The sequence below is a fragment of the Muscardinus avellanarius genome (genome assembly GCF_963383645.1).
Source record: "Muscardinus avellanarius genome assembly, chromosome: X".
Classification (NCBI taxonomy): Eukaryota; Metazoa; Chordata; class Mammalia; order Rodentia; family Gliridae; genus Muscardinus; species Muscardinus avellanarius.
In genome coordinates, this window is record NC_137792.1 from 45445150 (window position 1) to 45472662 (window position 27513).

At 46.6% G+C, this 27513-nt stretch overlaps 1 protein-coding gene across 1 annotated transcript in view; it reads right to left on the bottom strand.

The window, feature by feature from the left end:
• Positions 1-1493: 1493 nt before the first annotated feature.
• Positions 1494-27513, bottom strand: part of HUWE1 (HECT, UBA and WWE domain containing E3 ubiquitin protein ligase 1) — a gene marked incomplete at both ends in the record, with an annotated part of 105197 nt that continues 79177 nt past the window's right edge. Inside the window, 24 exons of the mRNA XM_080718876.1 lie at positions 1494-1596; positions 3168-3358; positions 3625-3806; positions 4249-4366; positions 5817-5922; positions 6039-6326; positions 6999-7139; positions 8835-8952; positions 9357-9602; positions 10655-10810; positions 12892-12988; positions 14241-14323; positions 14933-15135; positions 15383-15515; positions 16685-16841; positions 16930-17075; positions 18025-18625; positions 18933-19479; positions 20496-20598; positions 20735-21023; positions 21104-21318; positions 22191-22321; positions 22518-22758; positions 23659-23947. Coding sequence (XP_080575002.1) covers positions 1494-1596; positions 3168-3358; positions 3625-3806; positions 4249-4366; positions 5817-5922; positions 6039-6326; positions 6999-7139; positions 8835-8952; positions 9357-9602; positions 10655-10810; positions 12892-12988; positions 14241-14323; positions 14933-15135; positions 15383-15515; positions 16685-16841; positions 16930-17075; positions 18025-18625; positions 18933-19479; positions 20496-20598; positions 20735-21023; positions 21104-21318; positions 22191-22321; positions 22518-22758; positions 23659-23947 — 4884 coding nt within the window. The remainder of the gene's footprint in view (positions 1597-3167; positions 3359-3624; positions 3807-4248; positions 4367-5816; positions 5923-6038; positions 6327-6998; positions 7140-8834; positions 8953-9356; positions 9603-10654; positions 10811-12891; positions 12989-14240; positions 14324-14932; positions 15136-15382; positions 15516-16684; positions 16842-16929; positions 17076-18024; positions 18626-18932; positions 19480-20495; positions 20599-20734; positions 21024-21103; positions 21319-22190; positions 22322-22517; positions 22759-23658; positions 23948-27513) is intronic.

A 27513-nucleotide genomic window follows, 5' to 3' on the forward strand; every position in this document is an offset into this window, starting at 1 on the left:
ACACTGAGCTTCAGGCTCTTTCTACCTTGCAGGTCTACCCCCAGTCTAGCCCGCCGACAGGGTCATGGGGAGGGGCACTCACCTGTCCTCTCCGTTGTCAGAGCTGGGGAGAGGCCTGGGAAAGTGACTACTGAACAGAACCTAAAGGGGCTGGCAGCTGTGTGCCTCAGGCCCAGGGGATCAGGTTAAGAGCACCTTCCCAATTCCCTACACCCACTTTAGGACATGGCCATAGGGAAGTCTTTAGAAGGTAGTACCTTAGTGAATCAGAAAAACCACACAAAGCAAGCACCACTTGGGGTTATTTTTCTAACTAAACTTTTATTAAATTATTTTTTGTTGAAGGCTGGAACCATCAAAGTCCTTAGATCAGCTTTAAGTGCTGGATGGAGTAAAAACCACAAGAGACTAGTAGGTGATCTGTAAACAGACTAGCAGACAGGCAGGCAGATGACAGGGAGAGACAAAACAGACGAACAAACAGGATGGTCTTCTGAAGAGCTAGTCAAAGTTTTTGCTTTTTAGAATTTGTTAGAAATGAACTAAAATGTTAATAAGGGAAATAAAAACTTTCAACCGAGCCAGACTTCGACTTGCGACTGTGACAAAGGCCCACCTTGGCCACAGCCTCACCCTCGGGTGGGCCGAGGGGCCTCTGAAATGGTGTACAACCTGCTGCGGTTTGTCCCCCTCGAGCAAGGCGAGGCTCTGTCCTCGGCTGCGGTCTCTACCTCCATCACCGCCTCACGTGCAGATTCCATGCTAAAAAACACTTCCCCCAACTCCTGGTGGCTGCCGCTCGTCCTTCCTGACTGGGAGACCAACTTCCACGGAGAAAGCCGAGACAGTGGAGGCAGGTGGGCAAACTGGGAGGGCAGAGATGTTTTTCTGGAGAGTCTACTTGGATCTTTTCTCCAGATATCTAGTATGTGCTTGAGAGTTTTTTTAAGTTGGAAAAAAACTCCATTGTGAAAAGTGAGTTATGAAGAGTGCTCTTTATTTGAAACCTCCACAACACAGACGCCAATCTTGTCTCGCATTGAATCATTAGCTGTGCACATCAACACATTCCAAGCACAAATTAAGAAATGCAAACAGAACAAAAAAATATATATATATATAATTTTTCCCCTATTCAAAGGTTTCAAGTCTCAATGCAGCAAATCCTTCTGAACACAGAATCTGAGGAGCACACTGTTCAAACAGCTGGGACAAACAGGTCCCTGCAAAGGCTACTGCCTTTTTAACAGGGGATGGGGACCATGGACGGCATGGAACGGGGAGAGGTGAGGAGAGAGGAGTGGGGAAAAGAATGAGGAGGAGGAGGGAACAGGTATGCGCTGGGGAAGATGGGCAGCTGGGACGCACACATGGTGAGTTGGTGGATTTCATTTATTGGTTTTTGACATTTTCTTTCTGGTTCTTTTTAAATTTCCCCCCTCCCCAGGTCCGACAAATGGTAGAAAAACCCCACAGAGGCGGACAGGGCCTTATTAGGCCAGCCCAAAGCCTTCAGAGCACTCCTGGATGGCCAAAAGTAGCATGTGGCGGAGCTTCTCAAAGCTCTCATAGGCAGGCAGGTCCAGCTGATTAAAACTAGGGAAAGAAGAAGATGCATGTGTGAGGAATGGTGGATGCAAGCCCTGTGTTACCGCCGGCCCGCCCTCCCTGTAAGAGTCTACCCTATGCTAACTTTTTCTTTTGCAGTATTAGGGATGGAACCCAGGGGCATCTACCTCCAAACTACAACCTCAACCCTACTTTTTATTCTTTATTTTGAAACAGGGTCTCACTGAGTTAAAGGGCCTCAACTAATTAGCTGGGGCTGGCCCCGAACTGTGATCTTCCTGTCTCAGCCTCCCAAATGAGGATTGCAAACATGCACCACCACGCCTGGCTACCCCTAACTTCTTGCTGACTCCGGAGTTTGTCCCAACCTCATCTGCCCTTTTTTTTGTGGGTCTGGGGATGGAACCCAGGGACATTCAGTCTCTGAGTTACACCCCCTGTCCTATTTTTGTTCTTTATTTTGCACCAAAAACACAAAACACCTTAAAATCTTTAGGGAACCAGTTGTGGTGGTACATGCTTGCAATTCTAGTATTTGGAAGGCTGAGAAAGGGTGACAGGTTCTAGGTTAACCTTGGCAACTTAGCGAGGGCTTTTCTTTTTTCCCCCCCGCATGGTACTGGGGATGGAACCCAGGGGCACTATCCCTTCAAGCTACACTCCCAGCCCTATTTTTTTTATTCTTTATTTTGAAGCAGGGTCTCACTGAGTTGCAAAGATGTTCACTAAATAGCTGAGGCTGGCCGCGAACCATGATCCTCCATTCTCAGCCTCCCAAATGCTGGGATTACAAGCATGTTTAAAGCTTGTTTTGAAGTAAAACGTCTTCTCAATTGAATGCCAAGTGTGGTGACACAGGCATGTCATCCCAGTACTTGGAAGGCTGAAACAGCAGAACTGCAAGTTCCTGGCCAGTCTTACCAAATTAGGTTCTCCACAATTTAAGAAAACAGGGCTGGAGGTAGAATACACTTGAGTTCAAGCCCCAGTCCAACAACAACAAAAGCCCTTAAAACCTAAAAATGGGAAGGAGGTGTTAACTCAGGGATGGAATGTCCCTGGGTTCAATCCCCAGTATCAAGCCGGGCGTGGTGGCGCACGCTTGTAATCCCACAGCATTTGGGAGGCTGAGCCAGGAGGATCGCAGTTCTCGGCTAACCTTGGCTACTTGGTGAGACCCTCTGCAACTCAGTGAGATCCTGTTTCAAAATAAAGAATAATAAATAGGGCTGAGGTGTAGCTTGGACATAAAATGCCCCTGGGTTCCACCCCCAGTGGTGCAAAACAAACAAACACAAAAACCTTTAAGGAGGTATCGTATTCAGGGTCACAGGTGATCTGCTGACTTCTTTAGCTCCAGCCATACTAAGCCCTGGAAAACACCATGTTCTCCATTCTATGGTGGTGGTCACCTACTAATATTTTCCCCACCCCTATTGGTTTCCATCTTCTCAAACATCACCTACTCCAAAGAACCACCACCAAACTGAGCTACTCAAGGTCCAGGACTGGGCCAGATTTGTGTTTTCCACCTTAGGTAGAGGCTAGAAGTGTCTAGTCTGAATGCTGAAAAGGAAAAGGCAAACCTATCCTCTTACCAAGTGTGAGCTGAAGGCAGGCGATCTGTGGACCTGTCATCTCGATGGATCTGAAACTTCTGAATACCGTTCATACCTTCGAGGGCAGCAAAGCCTTGCAGGGGCACCTTGGAAGTACCCGTGACAAACTGGAGGAACTTGGCACGGTCAGCTTGGTCAAAAGAACGCAATGCTCTCCAGAACCACTGGATCTGCAAGAAAGGACACAGGAAGGCAGCATTAGGAAAGGAGCTCCTAGAAGGCAGGGGGGAAGGGATCTGGAACACGGGACTGCACTTGGAATCATGGGCAAGCCGTCTCTATGGGATGGGCTTCAGTTCCTTCGCTCAATAGATGGGCATGGACATCACCCGAGTATACCCTCCAGAAGAATGAAGAGTTAGGTATAGAGGTACACCCTCCCCCCTCCCCCGCCGCTATGAGGAGCACGCGGGGAGGGAGGCAGCCAGCAGCTCACCTGAATAGAGTTGGACTGGTATTTGTGGTACTCGGTGTTGGATTTCAGATCATCAATGTCGATGGTGGGCAGTCCTGATATGAGCAGTTCTAACTCCTGCTCAGTGAAGATGGAAATGAGGCGCTTTGGAATGATCTCATAAAAGCCTTCTAAGAAAGCTGCCAGCTGTTTACGGATGGCTCCTGGTGGAAAACCCAAAAACCACATAGATTATGTACTCACACAATTGCTTGAGGCTGGAGATACCGTGTGGCTCTGGATGCTACCAGGATGGTGACAGGTCAGGCTGCTAGTCTGTCACTCTGTTTCTACGAGTACATGGATTTGTTTTGTTTTGCAGTATTGAGGATGGAACCCAGGGCATTCTATCTCTCAGCTACATCTCCAGCCCTATTTTATTATCTTGAAACAGGGTCTCTCGCCAAGCTACTGAGGCTGGCCATGAACCTGTGATCTTCCCTCCTGTCTCAGCCTCCCAAATGCTGGAATTACAGGAATGCACCACCGCGCCCAGCTAAATATTTCTGTTCAGATGCAGTGACTCCCTTTGTGGCTACATCACAGGAGATGACAACAAAAGTAGTGCAGCGAATGAGAGCCGACCTCTTCTCAAAGACATCTTACCTGTCATTCTCATCTGGCACACCAGGTGCACATACTCCTTCTTATTCTCCTCTGTTACCAAGATGTTAGCCCCATTGGGTTTGAGATCACGAACTTCACAGACTCCAAACTCTTGGACCTAGAACACCCAGAACACCAGTCATACATACCAGGCTTGGTCTAGGATGCGATTGACATAGAGACCCTAAATTCCTTTCCATGTGCTGAAAGGAGACAAGGCAAGTCCAGAGCAAACACTGGCTTTATTACTCAGGAGCTTCTAACTCCCAATAGGGAAAGGCAACCATCAACAATGAAACGGAATAGTGCATGATTAGGGTATGTAATATAACACAATACACTTTATGAAACATAAACAACTGGGGAAAGGTAATCTGAATTTTTTCCTACTATGTATAATTTTTTACAATTATCTATATTAGGGAATGAAGCAGCTTGTGGTACTGGAGACTGAACCTCTGAGATATACCCCTGGCCCTTTTTATTTGCTACATGCCTAGCCCTTTTTATTTTGTGTGTGGTACTAGGGATTGAACCTAGAGGCATTCTACCCCCAAGCTACCCTCTGAGCCCTATTTAAAATTTTTTTTCTTTTGCAGTGCTGGGTTTGGAACACCACCACTAGCTCTATTTTTTTAATTCTTTACCTTGAAACAGGGTCTCACTGAGTTGCATAGCCCTCACTAAATAGCTGAGGTTGTCTGAGAACTGTGACTGACCCTCCTGTCTCAGTCTCTTGAATGCTGGAATTACAAGTGTGTGCCACCACTCCTGGCTCACATCTTTCTAAAACTTTTGCTAGGTTGATGAGAGTCTCACTATTTTCTGAGGCTATCCTCAAACCTGTGATCCTCCTGTCTCAATCTCCCCAGTATTGGGATTACAGGCATGGTGTGCCACCATGTCCGGCAGCACTCTTTTCTTGGAAATAGGGTCTCACTAAGTTGCTGAGTATGGCCTCAAACCTGTGATGTTCCTGCCTCGGCCTCTTGGGTACTGGGATTAGAGGCATGTAGCACTGGGCCTGACCCTAAAGCACTTAAAAATTTTTTTTGTGTGGTACTGGGGATTGAACCCAGGGCCATTCTACCTCCCTCCTAGCTACAACCTAGCCCTTTTTTATTCTTTATTTTGAAACAGGGTCTCACTAAGTTGCGGAGGGCCTCATAAGTTGCTGAGGCTGGCCGCAAACCTGCAATCCTTCTGTCTCAGCTTCCCAAGTACTGGAATTACAAGCACACACCAGCATGTCTGGCTTTGAAGTGCTTTTTTTTCTGTGGCACTGGGGATGGAACCCTTAGAGCTATACCCCCAGCCCTATTTTTTATTCTTTATTTTGAAACAGGGTCTCACTGTGTTGCAAAGGGCCTCACTAAGTAGTAGCTGAGGCTGTCTGTGAACCACAATCCTCCTGTCTCAGCCTCCCAAACGCTGGGATTACAAGCGTGCGCCACTACGTCCGGCACTGAAGCATTTTTTTTTAAAAAGGAGAAACCAACTAGCTATAGAATTGAGATATTATCCAGTGCCAGTTTCAAAGAGATCCCCAAATAGGTCTCCTGACCTACCTCAGTGCTGAAGGTGAGGTCATAGCCTAATGTGGACACATCATTTTCCAGCAGATAAACTAGGCCTTGGTAGAAGTGGTAATCTTCACTTTCCATATCCGTGTATCTACAAAAACACAATTAGAGTCATAGGTTGGTTGGGGGTAGGAAACACAGGGATGGAACAAGTAACATACCTGATCCCAGGCCTGAGGACACCTCAGGACTGTGCCATAACCTCACCTGACAGACTTGCCCAAGATGTGTTTGTAGAAGGATCTAGTAAAGTAGCACTCCAGTAGGCGGTTGTCATATACAGCTTTGGCCACAATGCGTCCGACAAACTTGAAGTAGCTGAGGTGGTTGGGGTTGCAGTGGGAAGATGGATTGATGGTGTAGGTGACTCGATCACCAGGTGAGGTACGGAACAAGGCATACATAGGGTTGAACATCTCTCTCGAGATGATCATATACCACTCTCGCAGGAGCCCTCCAGCATCCTGCCCTTCCTCTCCTTCGAACACTATATACCTGCATAAGAGAGCAGAAATGAAAGGTGTACAGAAACAGGGCACATCTGCCCAGCAGTATGTGAACAGGGGAGGCCGTGAGGCTGACTCTGGGAGAGTGGCATCAGACGAAGCGCCAGGAGACTTCTGGGAATACTGGTTTCTTGTGACGGCACAGATGGTGAGCCCAGGACACATGGGATGGGGAAGACTCATCCCATGGCACCAATAAATTGCTCATCTCATCAGCTTCTATCATACTTGGCATTGCAGATTACCAATCTCAAGGGGGCTTCAGAATCACCAACGAGCAGCTATCCACTTCTGTGGAGGTCACTCTTGCATGTACAATCTCCCTAATCCACAGTACCATTTGCTGTGCAGGCTTCCCATCCCTAATCTAACGGTGGTGAAAGCTCTCAATGTGAAACCTTCAGGTGTACCCTTATGAATACCAAAGACTTTCCCGTCTCTGTGGGAATTGTTGGGTAGCTCAGCTAAAGGGCCAGCCAGGTAGCAGGCCAGGCCTGGAAGATCAAGACAGTTCCTTGGAATTATCTAGGGCTAGATTCCCACTGGGGAGGGCAGTAACTTCCTAAACACTCTGAATTTTGAGGCCAGAGTAGTCACTGCTACTGTGTAGAAAGATCCACTCCCGAGCCCAGTCTGTTTTATGTCTGTTTTGAGTTCTTACAATCGATTCTTCATTTCTTCAGGGGATTTGCGGTGAAGCTCACGATAGGAGTCTTCAAACACATGGTCACGGCGAACATGCACAGCCATGTCTTCTTTCCGGAGCCCCTCATCTAAACGCTCTAGCTCTTGGCGGAAATATCTTGGGAGATGAGAAAGAAAGGAAAATAGGATTGGGGGTGATTGAGCAAACTTGTTTGCCTGATTAGGATGAAGACTCCAAATGACTCCATCCTTCACTCCCCTAATCTCTGTATCTCGTTGACCTGACAAAGGCTCAGTAGTTGGGAGAGGTAAATCATTCATTCATACCAATGTGAAATTTTTCCTCGCCCCACTGAATAAGTGCCCAGAGACTGGAATTTCTGCAATAAGCAGGTAAAGACATCTATGTGCACAGAAAGGAGGAGAGGAGCAGGGATGACTCCAGAGGTGCTGTATAAGTCCCTTTGAGCCCAACTGTGAGTGTACTAGAGCTATTTGCACCTCTAGCCCAAGCCCAAAGGATGCAAGGAAGCTAAATGTGGTGATGCACACCTGTTATCCCAGTACTTGGGAGACTGAGACAGGAAAATTGCAGGTTCACAGCCAACCTCAGCAACTTAGTGAGACCCCTTTTAAAAATTAAAGCCAGGCGTGGTGGCGCACGCTTGGAACCCGGTTTCAAAAATAAAGAATAAGCCGGGTGTGGTGGCGCATGCTTATAATCCCCGTGCTTGGGAGGCAGAAACAGGAGGATCGCGCAGGTTTGAAGCCAGCTGTGCTGGCTTAAGAGACCCTGTTTCCAAATTAAAATATATTAAAAAAAATAGGTCTGGGAGTGTAGCCCGGAGGTAGAAGGGCTTCCAGGAACCCCAGTACCACCAAAAAAAAAAAAAAAAAAAAAAAAGAATAAAAAATAGAGCAGGGGGTATAGCTGGAAGGTCAAATGCCCCTGGGTCTCATCTCCAAACCCGCAATAAAATAAAATAAAATAAAATAAAATAAAATAAAAAATAAGTTAGCATGGTGGCACATGCTTGTAATACAAGTACTTGGGAGGCTGAGACAGGAAGATCACAGGTTCAAGGCCAGCCTTGGTGACTTAGCAAATTACTCTGCAACTCTGTGAGACCTTGTTTCAAAATAAAGAATAAAAATTAGGACTGGGGGTGTATCTTGGAGGAAGAATGCCCCTGGGTTTAATTCCTAGTACTGCAAAAGAAAAAAAGGGGGGGTTATAGGGGTATGGCTCTGAGCTGGAATGCCCTGGGTTCAATCCCCAGTACCATAACAAAGCAAAGGGCTGGGGTGTAGCTCTGAGCTGGATTGTTCCTATGTCCAATCCCTAGTATCTCTATCTATCTATCTATCTCTCTCTCTCTCTCTCTCTCTCTCTCTCTCTCTCTCTCTCTCACACACACACACACACACACACACACACACACACACACACACAGCAAAAAAGGACAAGACAGGCATGGTGGCGCATGTCTATAATCCTAGTACTTGGGAGCTTGAGTTGAGAAAGAGGATGACGGGTTTGAGGCTAGCCTCAGCAACTGAGACCTTGTTTCAAAATAAGAGGAGGTAGGGAACTAGAGGTATCGCTCAGCGATAGAGTGCTCCTGGAAATTATGTCATTCATTTTGTTGACAATGAATAGACTGGTGATAGTGGGGATGAGGGTATGGAGAAGGCAGGGAGCATTTATGTCAGAGTCTCTTCCCTCCCCACCAACACAATTCCATGTGTTGCCAAGAGAAACTTATGGCCTCAGGAGCAACTTTAGCTCCCTTCTGGTAGGGGAGATAACATTTGGGCAGTTCCTGCCCCCGCCAATCTTCAGGACACATACTTGCGTTTGACATCAAAGTCGAGGACACGGATATAATCTACCAGGACAGCAAAAGGCCCATCAGCAAGGTGGGTGGTGGACTGCCTTAGGATCTGGTTTAACACAGTGCGATGAGTCTCTGAGGGAAGAAATGACAGCAGGAATCAGCACATCATGAGTCCCCGAAGCCTGCAAGACAGCTTACCAGCCAGCAACTCTTCCCTCTCTTGTTTTGGGGCCTAAATTAGCAGCCAGTCAAAGCCATGTATTTTTTATTTGGAAACAAGGTCTCTTAAGACAGCAAGGCTGGCTTAAGAGGGTTCAAATTGTGAATAGCATCTGACTCCTGTTTGACTTCCCATGGCCTCAGGACAAAGTCTAAACCCATAGAGGGGCATACAAGGGTTTCCAGAACAGGCCCTCAACTGACCCCACTAGGCCCACCACCCCTTGGTTTTCACTCTGTTGAATCAGCTAAGGATAAAACATGAAACAACCCCATCTGTATAAAAGGAAGTCTCTGCATTTGGGACCTGAGAATACCTGCAAAGCGAAGGAACTTCTGTGTGTCAGGGGGAAGGCTTGAGGAGATATGCATAGATGAGGGTTCCCGGGAGAAGAACGGGTCAAGGGAGGAAGGAGTAGCTGGGGTCAAGGGAGCAGGGGAGAGTGGAGGAGGCTCGTCCTTGATGTGTGCCAGCTGGCTCTCACGGGTGTCTCGGACAGGAGGTTTGCTCTCCCGCTCTGTGGCATGTACCAGAAAGAAGGCCTCGACGGCAGGCTGTAGCACTGGAGGTAGGAAAGACAGGGATGTGACACTTGTGTCAACAGACAAACCCTTCTGCCTTTAATTTTTACTTTAATATTTTGGTGGTACTAGGGATGGAACTCAGGGGCCTTCTACCTCTGGGCTATACTCCCAGACCTATTTTATATTTTATTTCAAAATAGGGTCTCTTAAGCCAGCCAATGCTGGCTTCGAACCTGTGCGGTCCTCCTGTCTCCGCCTCCCAAGTGCGAGAATTACAAGCATGTGCCACCACGCCCAGCAAACCCTTCTGCCTTTCTAAACAAACCACAACTACATAATAGAAGAATAAAAACCCGCAGGTAAGCCTGGCATCGTGGCACACACTTGTAATCCCAGCGTTTGGGAGGCAGAGACAGGGAGGATTGCAGTTAGTGAGACCCTTTGCAACTCAGTGAGACCCTGTTTCAAAATAGAATAAAAAAAATAGGGCTGGGGGTGTGGTTCGGAGGTAGAATGTCCCTGGTTTCCATCCCCCTAACCCCCTCAAGTCCCCCCAAAAACCAAAACAAAAAAACCCACATCCAACCACCCAACCAAACAAAAAACCCACAGGCAAATATAATTACAATGGTACAATAAAGCCACACAGGATGTCACAGCTTCCTTGAAACCAAAGAAAAACAGAATAGGCAACTAGTTACAGATTTCTGTGGTATAAAAAGTAACAGATTCCCGCTATTAAGAAAGAAAGTAAAAAAAAAATTGTCTGGTGTTGGAGATCAGATCCAGGACCTTGCACATGCTAAGCAAGTGCTCTACCACTGAGCTACATCTCCTGCCTCAAGGAAAAAAAAAACAAAAAAACAAAAAACAAAACAAAAAAAAAACCAAAAACAACAACAACAACAACAAAAAAAAAACACTTTTTCTTATGGTATAAGGCCAGAGGAAAAAACAAATAACCTTGGAATAATTCTCATTACAGAGATCCTGAGGGAAAGGTCTAACCTGGAAGGAAAAAACTTAACTCACAGTAAAGGTCTAGAGCAGATCCAGGGGCTGGGACCCGGACCCTCAGAGTACAACTCACCTAGCACCGCATGCTGGTCATGGGATTCCTCCAGTTCCTTTAAACACTCCCCCAGCATGTCCCACAGCTCGTCCAGGCTCAGCTGCTCACTGAGCAGAGGTAAGTCAGGTGGTCTCTCCTCTTTCTCCTTCTCCCCTTGTGGGGTTCCATCCGAAGCTACTGGGCACACAGAAGACAGAGTCAGAAAGCCTTTGAGGGGTCTGCAGCCTAACAGCACAGGCTACTAGACAGACTAAGTAGACTGGCTTGTATTACTCACTGAGCAACAGCTGAAAACAAGGTCTAATCCTGCACTAGGTGGCATTTAATAAAGTAACAAATATGGTTCCTCAGTTGCACTAGCTGCATTTCTTTGTGTGTGTGTGTGTGGTACTAGGGATTGAGCCTAGGGGTGTTATACCTCTGGGCTATACTCCCAGCCCTTTTCATTATTGCTTCTTTATGTCATGGTACTGGGGATTGAACCCAGGGGCAATGCATCTGAGCTACACCCCCAGCCCTTTTAATTTTTTTGTTTTGAAACAGGGTCTCACTAGGTTGCTGAGAATTTAGCTATGTTGCTGAGAGCTAGCCTCAAATCTGTAATTCTCCTGTCTCAGCCTCCCAAATTCTGGGATTACTGGTATGTGCCACCACACCTGGCACTAGCCGCATTTTAAGGGCTTACTAGGTGCTTGTCTAGTCTAGTCATTGCCTCATTAGCTCCAGAAGAACCTGTGGGCAAGTTACCTCAGGACAATGCAATCATGGTAGAACTTTAGATGGTTGCCTTCCAGTTCACAATGTATGTTTTAGGACACTATTCTCATTAAATTCTGACGGCTGCCCTGGGAAGTAGGCTGCTTTGTCCCTATTTTCCCACAACGAACAGGGCCAGGATTTAAAACCACATCTTTCTGCCTCTAAGTCTCACGCCTTTTGAATTAGTCATGTAGGACAGTTTAAACCCCCGTAGAAGCCGGGCGTGGTGGTGCACGCTTGTAATCCCCGCGCTTGAGAGGCTGAGACAGGAGGATTGCACGAGTTCGAAGCCAGCCTCAGCAACTTAGTGAGACCCTGTTTCCAAATAAAATATAAAAAAAATGTCTGGGAGTATAGCCCGGAGGTAGAAAGCCCCTGGGTTCCACCCCCAGTAACACACACACACACACATACAAAAAAAAAAAAAAAAAAAAAAACCCTAGAAACCATGGTGCAACAGAGAGACACTGGTATCCTTTGGAGGCTTATTCCAAACTCTGCTCAGTAGCCAAGCATCAGGCTCAGCCTCATTTTTGGGTGGGAAAGTGCTTCCTCACTGACCCTTCCTCCCAACATCCCCATTCTCTATAGTTGCCCAACAATACCCCTGCCCTGCTTAAGCTTCTTCCTGACTTTTGCTTTATATCTTCTACCCAAATCCTGACTATTCTTCAAGGCTTTTGTATCCCTAGGTTTGAATTCTAGCTCTGGCACTTGTAGATCATGTGACCTTGGATAAAAGGAGGATAGAGAACATGGGAATGTTTTACCTCCAAAAGTTCTGAAAACTAGTAAATTACTTAATACAGCATTTAAATGCAGGGGTCAGCGGTGTGTAATGGCAAATGCCTGTAATTTGGGAGGCCGAGACAGGAAGATGGCAGTTCAAGGACAGCCTCAGATACTTAGTGAGGCCCTTTGCAACTCTGTGAGATCCTGCTTCAAAATAAAGAATAAAAAATAGGGCTGAGGGTGCAGCTCGGAGGTAGAATGCCCCTGGGTTCCATCCCCAGTACAACAAACAAAACCAAACCTAAAAAACTCCAAAAACAAACAGGTGTCTTATGAGAACAACTCTTCCGCAGGAATGTGTTCAAAGGGTTCCCAAAAGTATTCTATGTGCAAAAGACTTCTGAGCTACACTATTAATGATAGCATTTGCCACACGTTAAGTACTATGCATGCATTAACTTATTTAATCCTAACAACTGTGAACATCAATATTTTAAATGTCTGCCTTAGGTCCCAGAGGCTAGTAAATTGGGGAGGGGCATGAGGGACTAGAAACATATGCTGTGCACATGTATAATAGCCTATCATATTTTTTTACTACAAGAATCCCAGGTGTGAGCTAGTTGTTAGTAACATTTACAGAGACCAGTATTCACTAGAACCAACTGGAAAACAGAGTTTATATATGTTGGGTGCAAGAGGTCCAGCAGACACTCTACAAGACTGTGTTTCCCTTTGCTGGGCTGAAGAGAAGTAGTACTGACCAATAGACTGAGTATCTTGAGCACTGGGAGATGGCTGGTCCACATCCATGGGCGACTCCTCTCTCCGGACCGCTGCCTCTGACTGGCTAGACTCCGACTGGATAGAAGGGAGACAGAGTAACATGAAGGGTGCAACTTTGCTCTCTTCAGGGACAGGCTAGAGGTTGCCCCTTTCTATTTCTCATACATTGAGCTTGGAGACATTTCCTATATCTGGTGAGGAAACCCTATAGCTCTTCAGCCGAAAGAACGGCTTTCCCATATCCTTTGCTATTCTTTACCCTGAGCTTGCAAATTTCTCAAAAAGCTCCCTGGATGTCTGTATTTCCTACACTCTACTCTTGCCCTGTTCCCAGTCAGACACATGCCTCCTGGAAATGAGTTCAAGTCTTCTTCTGAGACTGGTTGTTTGTGTGCAAACTGTTTCTATCTATTCAAATATGGGAATTGGTCCCAACTCACATGTATGGATGGGCTAAAGAGTCAATATGTGTGTTGTCAGACAGTGGGAAAGAACAGGCAGGAAAAATGCTCCAGAGCACAGATCTTTATTTTCCCTATCCTTCAGAGTCACTGCCCCCAAATCTAGGTTACACCTGCATGCTCAATAAAACCACACTTTGTAACAGTATTCTACCTAAAGAAAAACCAGGCCTCAGGACACCTTTATGCCCTGGATCACGGGAAGATAGCTTGCTTGTTGCAAAGACAGAAAGATGACTGTGCTACTGCACACTTCTGACATCAGCCTTTTACTAAAGCCATACTGTCACTGAGTTGGCTACTGAAGTACCTAAAGGATTCTTCCTAAAGCATCTGAGTGCCTAGGGGCCAAGGGATTATGGAGAACGGAGGCAGAGGCTAGGGTAGAGGGAGCAGCCATAGATAAGAGTGGCCGTGTGGACTATGTATCAAGCTTGGGGACTTTCAAGAGTAGAATTCCTGAGATGTCTCTGATGTAACTGCATTGTTCCATGAGACTGAAAAAAATCTTGGCCCCACATCCCCTCAGAAACCAGACACTTAGCATTAGGCAGTTTGCAAAAGCGCCACTATTGACTGGATAGCTGGGAGTGGGGTATGATGGCCAAGCTTTAAATCAAACCAAACCTCAAACCAATAAACCAATCAACAAACTATAAGGAAAACACCAACAGAAAAGTAACCCTATTGTCCAGAAGCATTCATAAGAGCAAACTCAATGCAAAAGCATACAAGGTAAGGGCAATGAAACCCCACTGATGACATGGTGGGGGGAGGAGGGGAGAGACAAATGAATGAGGGGCCACAGGCATCATGCTAACCGTTGCTGCTTGTTGCTGTCTCCGCGCCCTTTGACCCTCACGTACCATTTGTATAATGGCATCAGCCTCAGCCTCCAGCTGCCGAACAGCTGCCTGGATGCTGCTAGCTGAGCCTAAACCGGAGGAACCTGGGAGAAAGAAAAAATGAAGGCAAGATATCAAATGTAGGCAGAGGGAATGCCCAATCTCTCTCCTATCTCCTGGGCCGGCACAGGGTTTCTTGCTGAGGTCTTTGAGCTTTAGTTCAGGCAGCTTCAGAGTACTCATCATCAGGCACTAAGATCTACTGTTAGGAGTAAGGGCAGGGGACCATGATAGTAGGCAGACTGATGGCATGTGAGAGAGTTCTGTTGGACAGGAGAAAAAAGGTAGGGAAAATGATTTGGTAGGCCATGGCTGAGGCAACACGGCCAGTTTGCTAGGAGTGATCAAGGAAGCAAAAAGGAAGTGCACACCCAGTGAGTTAAGTCTTACTCGGCAATAGGCTGGTCCCCAAATTCCTCACCAGATTTCTATTCCCCTTTAATCCCCACTTGCCCTAAGCAATCTCCTATGCAGATAGCTTGTATGAGACACCCAATGCAGCCATCATTATTCTGATCCTTCTAAGAAAGGATCATCGGTTTCCTTTTGAAATATCAAACAGGAAGGAACCAGGACATGAGTCCTGCCCCTCCAGGGACCCTGGGTTTTCCACCACCAACCCTGCCCCTCAATTGGACACTCTAGTTTCATACCTAGCCTGCCTGTCTGCTTGGCTTTCTTGTTAGCTCGGCGTGTGTCGTCCCGGAGCTGGATGATGACCTGCAGTACCCTCAAGAAGAACTTCTGGGTAGATGTCTTGGATGTCAACATGGACATAGAAGGCAGCTGGAGCTCCCGGCCGCCCAAGGGTCGCTTCTGAGATGCCACAATTACCACATTCTCAGCCATGTCAAACCTAGATAGTGTAGAGGTGGCTTGCGTATACTGACAGCATCAATCCATAAACATCCAGAGCAAGCAGGGATTTCTGGTGTCAACCAGAGGGGTAAGAAACCTCAGAGGAGATTTTATAAAAAAACCAGAACAGGTATAGGAAAAATAGAAAAAATCACCCAGAGAAAAGAAAATAGGAAACCAGCAAAAGCCACCTTTCAAAATGTCCCAGATTCCAGCACACAGCTGAAAGGACAGCTACCACCTACCTGCTCTGCATTTTGCCTTTCAGCTTGGTGGTCTGTGGCTGCTCCTCGGGCAGGCCATCAGGAGAGAGGGTCTCACACTGGGCTCGCCGCTGCTGTTCCAGGTTGTATTCCCGTAGCTCAGCCAGCAGAGTACCTGGGTAGGCAGAGGAATCATCAAGTGTTCAGAGACTTCTCCACATCGTTCTAGAAAATCTACTCAGGCTACTCTCTTTGCAGAGAAACCAGGCAAGCAGGAAATTTGTTCTGCTCAACAGCTTTTGGGGTTGTTCATTGGCTTACTATATGTACTCATGGATCAACTATCTGGTGACCACTGATGTACTCAGCCTCAGGAATCTGCTGAACTCCCACCAAATGCAGGTTGATGTAGAAAAGAAGTCTATCATTTGGAGCCAAACAGGCCATGGTCTAAGTCCTGTACTTAACTGAGGTTTTTATGGAGATCTCAGGCAAATTTCTCGACCACATTTCCAGTTTGCTTAAACATGTTAATAACAGGAATGATACTGTGCACTTATTCCTGTTATTAAGGTTGTAGTGAGAATTAGGAGATATTTATGCATGTCGAGAAGTGCCAAGACAATACCCTAGCCGATGGGCCCAATACCAACAAATGGTGACAGCCAAGAAGGGGCAGAGCCTAGAGGCCAAATCCTTTCCAGAAGAACCTTGTTAATTCGAATGCAGCAAAGAATACCCTGGGTTATACACATCAGGTCACCTCCATTATCTTCTCAGCTTCAGGGACATTTGTGGGGAAAAGATAATTAAGGAGGGAACCAAGATACAGGGAGATCTATGACTAGGACTGGGTGGGAGAGAGACTCCATGCTGAAAGGAAATCTGGTCCTACTTTTGGTCCAATCACCTTATTATCCTGGGTTTTAGTTTTCTTCTCAGTAAAATAAAGAGAAAAGCAACGGAAGCTAGACAGTTTGCAAGTATTAGAATTTTTGCAACCTTGAAGCTGTATGAAAGCAGAGGGTATTTATCTGACTCTACAAGCACACATTTGAGGTAGCTAAGGTACTTCTGCAGCCTCACCGCAGGGCTCCTATAGGTGCTCAAGTGAGCACAGCTGTTCCCATGTGTTCTCTGTCTCTTCACTAACCATGGATGACCAGGCATTTGGGACATAGAAAGAAGCTCAGCCTTGCTAACAAATAGCAATTAGGCAGAGGAAAATGAGGGCTGTGCTATGCGAGTCTGATTTGGCCTGAGGGTTTGGGGAATGCTGCAGAAAAAGAAGATATCTAAGTGAAAGATTTTAGAAAGATAGAATGCTTTACTTCTGCTCATTACCTATCTGTTTACAAAGGGTATAACCCAGATGGCGGGCTCCATTCAGTAGCAGCTTGAGAACTGTGTCCCGGGTGCCAGGGTCTCCCCGAGAGAGCTGCAGCAACACATTGGCAGCATCTTCCAGGCCTTCTTCAGAACACGAGTGGGAAGTCAATACCTGGGAAAAAAGAAGGGAGAAGGGCTAAGCCCTAACCTAAGAACTCAAGCTGTTCCCACCCTGTCCTACCCTCTTTTCCTAACCTTACCAGGTCAGAAGAGCTTGGACTCACCTCCACAGAGAGCTGGAGCTGATTTTCAGTGAGGCCAGAGGATACCATCTTGAAGTCTGTACTGCTGTTGCCTCCCTCACCCACCTTTGCTGGAGATTTGCTGCCTTTAGTAGTAGTAGAAGCTTTGAGGAAACAGACAACACTGTAAGGCTCTGTGACTTTCACAAGCCACAGACTTAAGTGGCGCAAACAAAGAATAGCTGAAGTGTCCAGGGCTTTAAAGGGGAAGCAGTGAAAATAAAAATCTACCCCTAGAGCCAAATCCCAATGACACAGGGTGAGAAGGACTCTTAGGACTGGGCTCCCTTTTTTTCTTTTTGGCGGTACTGGGGATTAAACCCAGGGGTCTTCTACCTCCGAGCTGTACCTCAGCCCTATTTTTTATTCTTTACTTTGAAACAGGGCCTCATTAAGTAGCGGAGGTTGGCCGTAAATCTGCGATCCTTCCGTCGCAGCTTCCCAGTATTGGGATTAGAAGTTTGTGCCACCACGCCCAGCTATGACTGTGTCTTTTATGGTGACAGAGAAGCCCAGGCATTTCTCCAAACTGTTCCTCTACTATCAAAGTTCCATCTATTCTTTAAAACCTACATATACAGACAATTCACAAGTCATCTGCCACAGACCTCATTCCCTTCATTACCTGGGATGTTCTGGCTACCCTGATTCACAATGTATTGACTGCTCTTGGACTACAAGAAATGGCTCCCCTCAGTCAGGTGAGAAAGTGAGAGTTCCCTGAAGACAAGAGTCTTTCTTTTCTTCTTTTAGTACCTAGCCTGGGAAGCCATATTCACTAAATGCCTGGTGCGCGTGCACGCGAGAGAGAGAGAGAGAGAGAGAGAGAGAGAGAGAGAGAGAGAGAGAGAGAGAGGAGAGAAGAGAAAAGAGAGAGAGAGAGAGAGAGAGAGAGAGAGACACACCCACTAGGGCAAGAATACTCTGCACTTACAAATATAAATCAAGCCAATTACTACCGCTTAGGGAGGGAGGAGTACCTGGTTGGGGGAATGGGGATGAGAATGGAAGCCAATCCATACCCCACAGCTCCCAGACTGTAGCCACACTTACTTGAAACAGTAGTGGTAGCAGTCGTGGGGGTAGTCACGGTGGTTGAAGCAGCTACGGCAATGGTGGAAATAGCTGTGGCAGCAACCAGAGCTGGGGTGGAAGTGACAGGGGTGGTTGCAGTAGGGGGTGTGGGTGTGGCGGCGGCAGTGGTGGTGGTGGTAGACGTGGTTGAGGTGGCAGCAGTGGTGGAGGAAGCACTGCTGCCAGAGTTAGCCTGTGCTTCTGACACTTTGTTTTCTGGGAGAGCAATTGAGATGAGCGAGAGGAGTCTGAGGAGTTTTTCTGTTAAGAGAGAGCTCCGCCGGATGACTGGGTGTGACAACATGTTCATAAGCTGCCCAAGTGGAGAGGCTTCAAGGCTGTATGGGGAGGTTTCCCCTTCACCACCAGCGCTCACTGGCACTGACTTCACAGAGTTCTTGCCTTTCCGGCTGACATTCATGTTGTCCAGTTTTACCAATAAGTCCCAGAAGTCTGTACAAATGCCACTGCTGGTGGATTGTGAGGAGCATGGGCTGCAGGCCTGCTTACTGCCCCTCTCCCGATCGCTCTCACAGTTTGTTTCTTTGGTCCGCTGCTGTGTGAAATGGCTGGGAAATACCTGTAGGGAAAAGGACAGGCTTGGTCTCAGGGGTCTCCACATAGGATAAGCCTTTTGACAGAGAAACAACAACTAGCGCCCAGACTCTCCTCTCCTTTGGACAGCTCTGGTATCAGGGACAGCTGGCATAGAGGAATTTTATCCAACAGATGGTGAAGCAGCCTACAGAAATGGACAATGGCTTTGTGGCAGGACAGATTGAAAAGCAAACTTTTCTTTTAGCTCCCTTTAGTGTTTGGATCTCACCCAAATTGTTACTGCCATCCCTCTTCCATCCCCAGAAGTTGGGTTCCTTCAAGCTCCTCACCTTGGCCAACTGAATGAGTGTGTCTAGAACGTGTCTGCAGACAACAGGAGCAGCCTGGGGGTGGATGTGAACAGTGGAGCCACTGCTTGCATGCTTCTCTGTATGCTTACGACCCCCTGAACGCTGGATCTGGAATATATTAGTCCTGCAGCCTAAGGCTGCATCCATGGATACTGAGAGCCAGGAAAGTTGGTTGGAGCTCTTGGACTCCATCTTGTGTAGTAGGTCCAGGGGACGATTCTCATGGCTGCTTGACCCACAGCTCTTGCTTGACTTTTTGCCTTTTTCCTCACTTGTGGAGAGCTTGGGTGTCTCAATGCATAACTCACTCTCACTGCTGCGCTGTAAGATGGACAGGAGGCTGCGGATGACCCAGTGGCGGGTCTGGGCATGATAGCAGAGATTTCTCAGTACGCGGTGTAAACGGCTAGTATTCAGCTTTGGCTCATCCACAAAAAGGAGAACCAAGAGACAAGACAAGGCTTCATGGTCCAGAAGGAGCCGACCTCGGAGGCGGAGGAGAGTGTCCACGTTACTGCCAGAAGGCCTAGAAACAAAGTGTAGTTTCTTTAGCTAGATCTCTAAGGTGAGGTGTGTGTGTCTGAGAGAGAGATCTCTGGGATGAGGCCTAAAATGTGAGTGTGTGAATGCGTGTATTGTTTAGCTGGACACCTCTAGAGATGCTCAAGAAAGGAGGGTGCCTGTAACAAGTGCCCTCTTGAATATCTACTGTACAGCAGAAACTTTACAACACCTATAACTTCTTTCCCACAGGACTGTTGTATACGCATCTTTTGAGATGATGAACCAGAGATTCATTGTCTCAAAAGATGTGTTAAGAGATGTGTTCTATATCACAGGACCATGAAAAAGAGAGCAGAGATTCCAGCTCAGCTCTGTATTATTCACTGATTGGTAAAAACGTGACCACATCTAAAGTATGGAAGACAAAGCTTATTTTTGCCTTCCTTAAACTACCGAGGGGCTGCTTGTATTATAGGGACTGATCTTTATATATATATATATATTTTTTTTTTTTTTTTTTTGGGGGGGCGGGTCTGGGGATGGAACCCAGGGGCATTTGACCTCTGAGCTACACCCTCTGCACCATTTTTTTTTATTCTTTATTTTGAAACCGGGTCTCACTGAGTTGCAGAGGGCCTCACTAAGTAGCTGAGGCTGTCCGGACACGAACCATGATCCTCCAGGTCTCAGTCTCCCAAATGCTGGGATTACAAGTGTGCGCCACCATGCCCGGCCCTCCTTTTTTTCAATTTGCACAGGAAGCAAGTTGCTTGCCTTCTTGTTAAAACCATAGCTAGTGTCTGCTGCCACCCTGCTTTTGTGATTCTAGTCTTTGGTAGTTAAACTAACCCAAAGGTTTGGCTTTCTGAGTGTACTTTATATATAAAGATCTGGGTCTCCCACTCATTCAAGGAAACAGCCAACAGTGGTCAATCAGCTTGCCTCTCAGGGTTTTAGCTTCTTTTTCTATAAAATTAAGGGAGGTGGACTAATTGATCTGAGAGATGGAATGGGGTAAAGTAGAAATGATGAAGGTACCTGTTGTGGCTGCTGCTACCCCCCATTTGGAAGGTACCACCTCTCTGCACTGCAAGACGAGTGTATTGGACCCCACGGTTTCCACTCAGGCGACTTGTGAAAGCTGGAAAGAAAGAAAAAGGAAGCTGAGATGGAGAATGGAAGCGGCAAGCTGGGTCCAGGTTATACAAAGCCAACGGAGCCTCATGTGGCTAAAGCCAGGCTTCCAGAGCCTTCCCCCCACGTGCCTCCCTCTGTACCCGGGCTTCGGAGAATGGCAGAGAGTGCAGAGGTGCTGCTATGCCCGAATAGACGCTCATGCATGAGTTGTCGCTGCCGCGCTTCCTGCTCTCGTCTCAGGGCTTGCGCCTCGGCTGCTATGTCAGGTGGCATCACAGCCAACACGCTATCCTCCATGTCCTCTAGAACACTACGGCGCAGGTCTGAGGGCAGAGTCTGGATGAAGGTCACAGGGTCCATGGGGGTGTCCGAGTTGGCATTCTGGGCCAGTTCCCGTCGCTGCTGTTCAGCTCTCTGCTGTGCCAGCACCTATGGAGGTAAAGGGAGAAGTCAATGGAGGCTGACCTCCCATGGGGCAGCTAGGCCCCACCATTTTCCCGCTCACATACTTCCTCCTGAATGGCTGGAGGCAGGGCGGCCAGGAACTCAGGGCTCACTTCAGTCACGCCAGGATTGCCCACCACTGCGGGAGCTGAGCTATTTGTGGAGGGAGCACTTCGGGTTGGTGGACGAATGCCCAGCTGGTTCTGGAGGACCTCCCGACGGATGTCGTCGGGCAGAGCAGCCAGAAAAGAGGGGTCCACACCTTCAGGGAGACTGATACCTGAGGGGAGATGCAAGATGTGAAGGGACTCACATCTCTACAGATGCCCAAGATGGATAAGAAAAAAGAAACCCACGTTGCTGCTCGAGGGAAGCCAGCTTTCTATGTCTTCAGTGCTTGCAAAGGACAAAGGACAGAAGGCCTATTTACCTACCTTCCCTAAGCTCAGAACAGTTTTCCGGTGGCAGGTTCATTGTGTATAATGTCACTTAACTTTAATTCAGAATCTACCAGGTGGAGATTATCACTGCCTTAATGCTTTGATTAAGTGTTTCCCAAAGGTCCACACATTAAAGGTTTGGTCCTCAGCCTGTGGCACCAGTGGGAGATGGTAGAACCTTTAAGAGGCAGGGCCTCACTGGAAGTCTTCCAGTCATATGGAAATGCGTGCTCTTAAAGCAGATAATGGGACCCTGGTCTTTCCTCTTTCTCTCTGCTTCCATATGAGCAGCTAACTCCACCATGTGATCTTACCATATATTGACCTCATCACAGACCCCACTAAACATGGGCTGAAACCTTCAAAACTATGAGCTAAAACAAACCTTTCCCTCTTTACAGTGGATTGCCTAAGGTATTATGTTACAGCAACAGAGAGATGATTAACAGCATCAATGAGGATTAGAGAGACTAATAGTGGTCTTAGGTTGTAAAGTAAGGGAAATGGGATAGCAGAGGATTGAGTGAGCTACGGTCAGTTTGATTCCCAAGCCTGGGCTCATTCAATTCTGCAATATCAACAAGCCCTTATTACCACTCCTTCTCCCCCACACACGCCCTCGATCTGGAACCGTTTGGGGGGACATTTCCATGCAAAAGGCTATTGGAAGCCAAAATAATCCCAGGAGAGCCTGAGCATATGTGAAACTCACCTGCAAGGGGATCTTCTTCTTCACTGCTCGTTGAAGGCAATGGCTCTTCAAGGATCCCTCGGGAATCTGCCCCAGAAATGGCCACAGCAGAATCTCTGGTGGAAGAACTCTCAGAGGATGCAGGGGGAGAGCTGAGGGAAATCATTCTCAGGTTGTTCTCTGTGGTGTGCATTTCCACTTACAAAACATTCCTAACAACAGCCCTTTCTCAGAGAAACCAGATGGGTTTCCCAAGTGCAGTAAACATGCTCATTAGTTAACAAGTATGAAGGTGGCCCGAAACACCCTCCAACACATCCCTATTTCCATCTTGCCCACAGTGCTTACCTGTCCTCGGGTGGCTGGGTGGATTCCCCTGACCCGTCAGCCCTGCCTTGTGCTTCTGCCACAACTGGCGGGGCATCCCCAGGAGTGGAGCTGCCTGCTGTGGGCTGCTCAGAATTGCCAGCGGCTGAGGGGTCACCCACACCCTCCTCTAGGGTACAGGAAGCTAGGCTACTGGTGTCCATAGGAGAGCCTTCCAGTTGGCTGCTGACAGCAGTCAGTGCATCTGAATCTTCAGCTCTCTCTGGGGAAAGAGAGGCTAGAAGGAAGTCATAGGGAAAGGTTAGAAGTCTGCTTGAAATTGGAGCCACATAACAGACAAGGTCTTTGGTAGGGTTGCTTCCTTCAGAGCACTCAGCTTAGCCTTTTCAATATCTTCACTCCCTGCCGATCTGCTGTTCCTCTTACTTCTCACTTGCTTTTTAACCCTGTCCCAGTCACGCCTATCAAACATCTTCCCTAGGTACCCTAAGTAAGGGATCTTGTCATTCTCAAGATTATCTTCGGGTACCATTTTTAATATGCACATAACTAGTTCTGATTATCTAAATAAACAAGGTTCCCTGCATGAAAAAAAAAGACACCTTAAAGTCTCTCCAGGGCATACCACAGGCAGAATGGTACAGAGCATGGCCACTAAGAGTTTCAGGTTTCAATTTACGCCATTGGAACACTGTGCTTAGAAGAATTTCAAGGCCCCATTTCAAACCAGTGGGAACTAGTGCCATGAGATAAATGGTATCAGCCAGGAAGATGAGGAAGCCAGACACAGGATCACATGCTTGCCATCTGTGAACTGTTGAGGTCACACAGGTATGGATTTTAATCTCAGCTTACTGAGTGGCCTCAGGCTAATTTCCTGTTCGAGTTTCAGTTTATCTCTGGAGATAATATTTTGGAGAGTTGTTTTCAAAATTAAATAATAAGCCTGGTATGATCGCCTACAAACAGTAATTCCCTCAATAAACAGTTGCTATCCTCCCTCATCAGTATCACCTAACTATCAACTATAATCATTTGAGTTGAGGTCCTATTTGAGGACTTCAGCTTTTTTTTTATTGCTAGTGCAAGTGGAAAGAGAAGTTACAAAGACATATATTTGTCCCCTCTGCTCCATCTCCACACAAAGTTGAAATTTACTCACTTATAGTGGGAGCTGGGGATAACTCCATCTGAGTTGTCTCTGCTTCTCCACTTGGCCTTGTAGAACCCAATTCCTCTGACTCTACAGGCATCAATAGCTGTGCAGAGCTCCCCCCTTCTCCAGCTGGGGACTGCAGCTCCTGAGGAACCTCTCCTAATGCTGGTGGCGGTGGGAGTGCTGGCTGCTGCTGTGAGGGTTGCAGTCCAAGGGGCTCCTTGGACTCAGACGTAGTTGCATCAGTTGAAGATGGGGTTGTTGGGTAGCTGTCAGGCATAGGAGTCCCATCTTTCTCGGAAAGAACAATAATGGGGGTTAAGGAGAAATTAGCAAATGGCCAAAGGAAACAACCCAAAGAGTGTATGTGGCATGACAAGAATCCCACCCAAGGATGTGAAACTTTCTCCCACAATCAAATGCTCCAAGGAACAGCTCCTGGCTGGTTTGGCACAACAAGGATGAGGGCTAAAGCATGGTGCTATTTCCATCCCAAGAACTCGAGATCTGGCCCAAGAATAAAATCTTTTCTGTGCCCCAAGGTGGAAGGGGAAGATTGCAGGCCACAAAGATAGGGTGAGGCTAAACGTCTCTGAAGTTGCATAGAAATTCTACCTGGCCAGGTTTTGGATCCTCCCAATTTCTTATCTACTTAGATCAAGAAATGGTCAAGAGTTTCCCTAAAAACTCTTAGAGTAACATTCCCTTCTGTATATTCTTGTTTTATTACTGAGTAAATAAAGTCACCATAGAGTGGAAGACTAGCAAAATGTTAGAATTTATGCCCACTGGCAAAATAATCAATTACATGCTTCAATCAATAAAGGAGAAGCCATTTTATACTGGTATCTGCCTCACCCTAAGTATCACCTGTCCCCTTCCACTCCCTTTCCTTCCAGTCTTGAGTACCCAAGGAACACCTACAACGTTGTCTGATGGAGGCAACACTGCCAAGACTTAGTGTGAATATGCCCACACCAGGGAAAGTAGTAAGTTGTATAGTTATCTTCTTATTGGGGCCTAAAATCCCTACCCCACAACAATACAACTTACTACCTCACCCCGGCATGAGCAGAATCCTCTAATAAGGGCACTGGGGAAAAGTCATTTTACCTTCAGGCAGACCTTTTGCTAGATTAAAGGCAATAGGACCCTCACCTTCAGTGCTTTAAAAACATTTATGTTGGCTTTAGTACAATCATTTCCCAACTCTAAGAAGGTATAGAAAAGCAACAGAAGAAAGGTCTGAGAAAGATAGATGATAATACATGGACAGTTGTTAGAACCATAAAATGGGTACTGACCATTGTTAGGAAGATTTGAAAGCATACAATCATACATTCAGTTCATAAAGTTACCTCCCCCAAAAGTGCAGTGTCTAAGACTGTTCTTAGACTAAGACATCATGCACCATTACGACTTAGATAGAAAAGAACTATAATAAAGTAGAGTAGGGGTCATCATCTTTTGGTTTAGTCATGTAAGAAAAGAACATTTCATCAATATAATTTATTAAGAATATGTTGATAACAAAAGACTAGGAAGGATATAAACTCTAAATATAAAAAGAAACCAGCACTCTGAATGGAATAAATTCGGCCTTATGAAAAACACATTAAACCTTCCAAATTTTGTTCATCTCCACTGAGGACTGGCATTTGAGAACTACCACCATGAAGTGTTCTCATGAGGTTGTCATGTCATGGTGGTCACCAAAGGACCAACCATCTCAAAGATACATGCTGAATTGTAGAGGAAAAAACAGCGCATATGACCTCACTACATGCCATAATGAGGCACAGCATGACTAGAATTGGAACCTGAGCAGAGCCTGCTGGAGAAGAAGCGTACCACCGTGGGAAAGACAGTAGACTGTATAGTTATCTCCAAGATGGGGTATGACCCTAAAACTATACAATCTACTACCTCATCCCACAGAGCACCAGCGTCCATCTTCAGCCCACATGGGCCAGCTATTTGGAAAGGCCAAGAGAAAAAACCGACGCATCAATTAGCTTGAAGGGGGAAAAGGAGGAAGTTACCTGAGAGATTCTGTTCAGTGGAGTCATTTGTCTTAGATGCAGTACACTGCAAAAAGAAGGGACAGACCAATGTAGTACTTCTGCAGTCACATGAGATAGAAATCAACTGCAGGTGTCACCATCCAGGAGGTTCAGAAAACTGATGGAAAATGCTTTGGCCATGTCACCAAAAGATCATTTCAGCGTGCAAATGTATATCCAATTCCTCCCTACATACTCAGGTGGTGTGGGAAGGGCTAGGGATATAGCTCAGTGGAGGATCATGTGCTTAGCATGTATAAGGGGTGAAGGGGAACTGCCAGGGGCGCCAAATGAACAAGTAGGGAGGATAAAAAATGACTTTAGGGCTGTGCACACATGAAATTGGCAAGAAATTCTTAGTTTCATCCATCAATCCATCCATCCACCCACCCACCCACATCACTTCCTTGAGCTTATCTATTGATTGATTGATCTATCTATCTATCTACATCCCTTGAGCTTCTTGCACATGCTATGGGAGTGCTCTCACTGGGCTACATGCCAGTCCCATTCATATGCTAGGTTTGATTTTTTTCACATCTTTTTTCATGTGTTTCAAACAATATTACTGTTTATTAGACATACAGTTCTATATAAGTAATTTGTTTGATCAAGCTTGCTATTGTAACAGTACCCAGGACCTAGTGCAAACCATTGAGATACCACTGAGAAACCACTAAGATATACTCCCAGCCCTCAATGCCTTTCATTTTGTGGTAGTGGGGATTGAACCCAGGGAGATTTTACCTCTGAGATATACCCTAAGCCCTTTGCATATTTTTTTGTGGTACTGGGGATAGAACCCAGGGGCTTTCTACCTCCAGGCTATACTCCCAGCCCTATTTTATATTTTTATTTGAAAACAGGGTCATACTAAGTTGCTGAGAGCCTAAGTAGCTGAGGCTGGCTTCGAAACTGTGCGATCCTCCTGTCTCAGCCTCCCAAGTGTAGGGATTACAAGCGTGCGCCACCACGCCGGCTATATTTTTGTTTTGAAATAGGGTCTTGCTAGGTTGCTGAGAAACTTGCTATGTTGCTGAGGCCATCTTCAAACATGTGATTTTTCGAGCTGGGCGTGGTGGCACACGCTTGTAATCCTAGCATTCGGGAGGCTGAGACTGGAGGATCGTGGTTTGTGGACAGCCTCAGCTACTTAGTGAGGCCCTCTGCAACTCAGTGAGACCCAGTTTCAAAAAAAGAACAAAAAATAGGGCAGCGGGTGTAGCTTGGAGGTTGAATGCCCCTGGGCTCCATCCCCAGACCTACAAAATAAAAACAAACATGATCTTTCGCTCAGCCACCCAAGTACTATGATTATAGGTGTGCACACCACCATGCCTGGCTAATGCCCTTATTTGTTATCTACTGATATCCTAACTGCAGAGTGCAGGCACTCTAGTCTTTTGCCTTACCATTTTTTACTTTGTTTTTGTGGTACTGAGGATGGAACCCAGGGGATTTCAACCTCCAGGCTACACCTGAAGATCTATTTTTATATTTTATTTGGAAACAGGGTTTCACTAAGTTGCTGAGAGCCTAAGTATCTGAGGCTGGCTTCGAACCTGTGTGATCCTCCTATCTCATCCTCCCAAGCGCTGGGATTACAAGCATGTGTCACCATGCCTGGCTACTCATGTATTTTTGAAGCTATACTGTCTGAGGTCCCAGAAGTTTTGGTCAGAGGTAGGCAGCTTCTTTTTACAACCAAAACCATGTTAGGTAGGTTTTAGCCCTACCCTAGAAAATGACATGCTGTGATGACATTCAGAGTATGAACATTTTCTTTGATCTGACATCT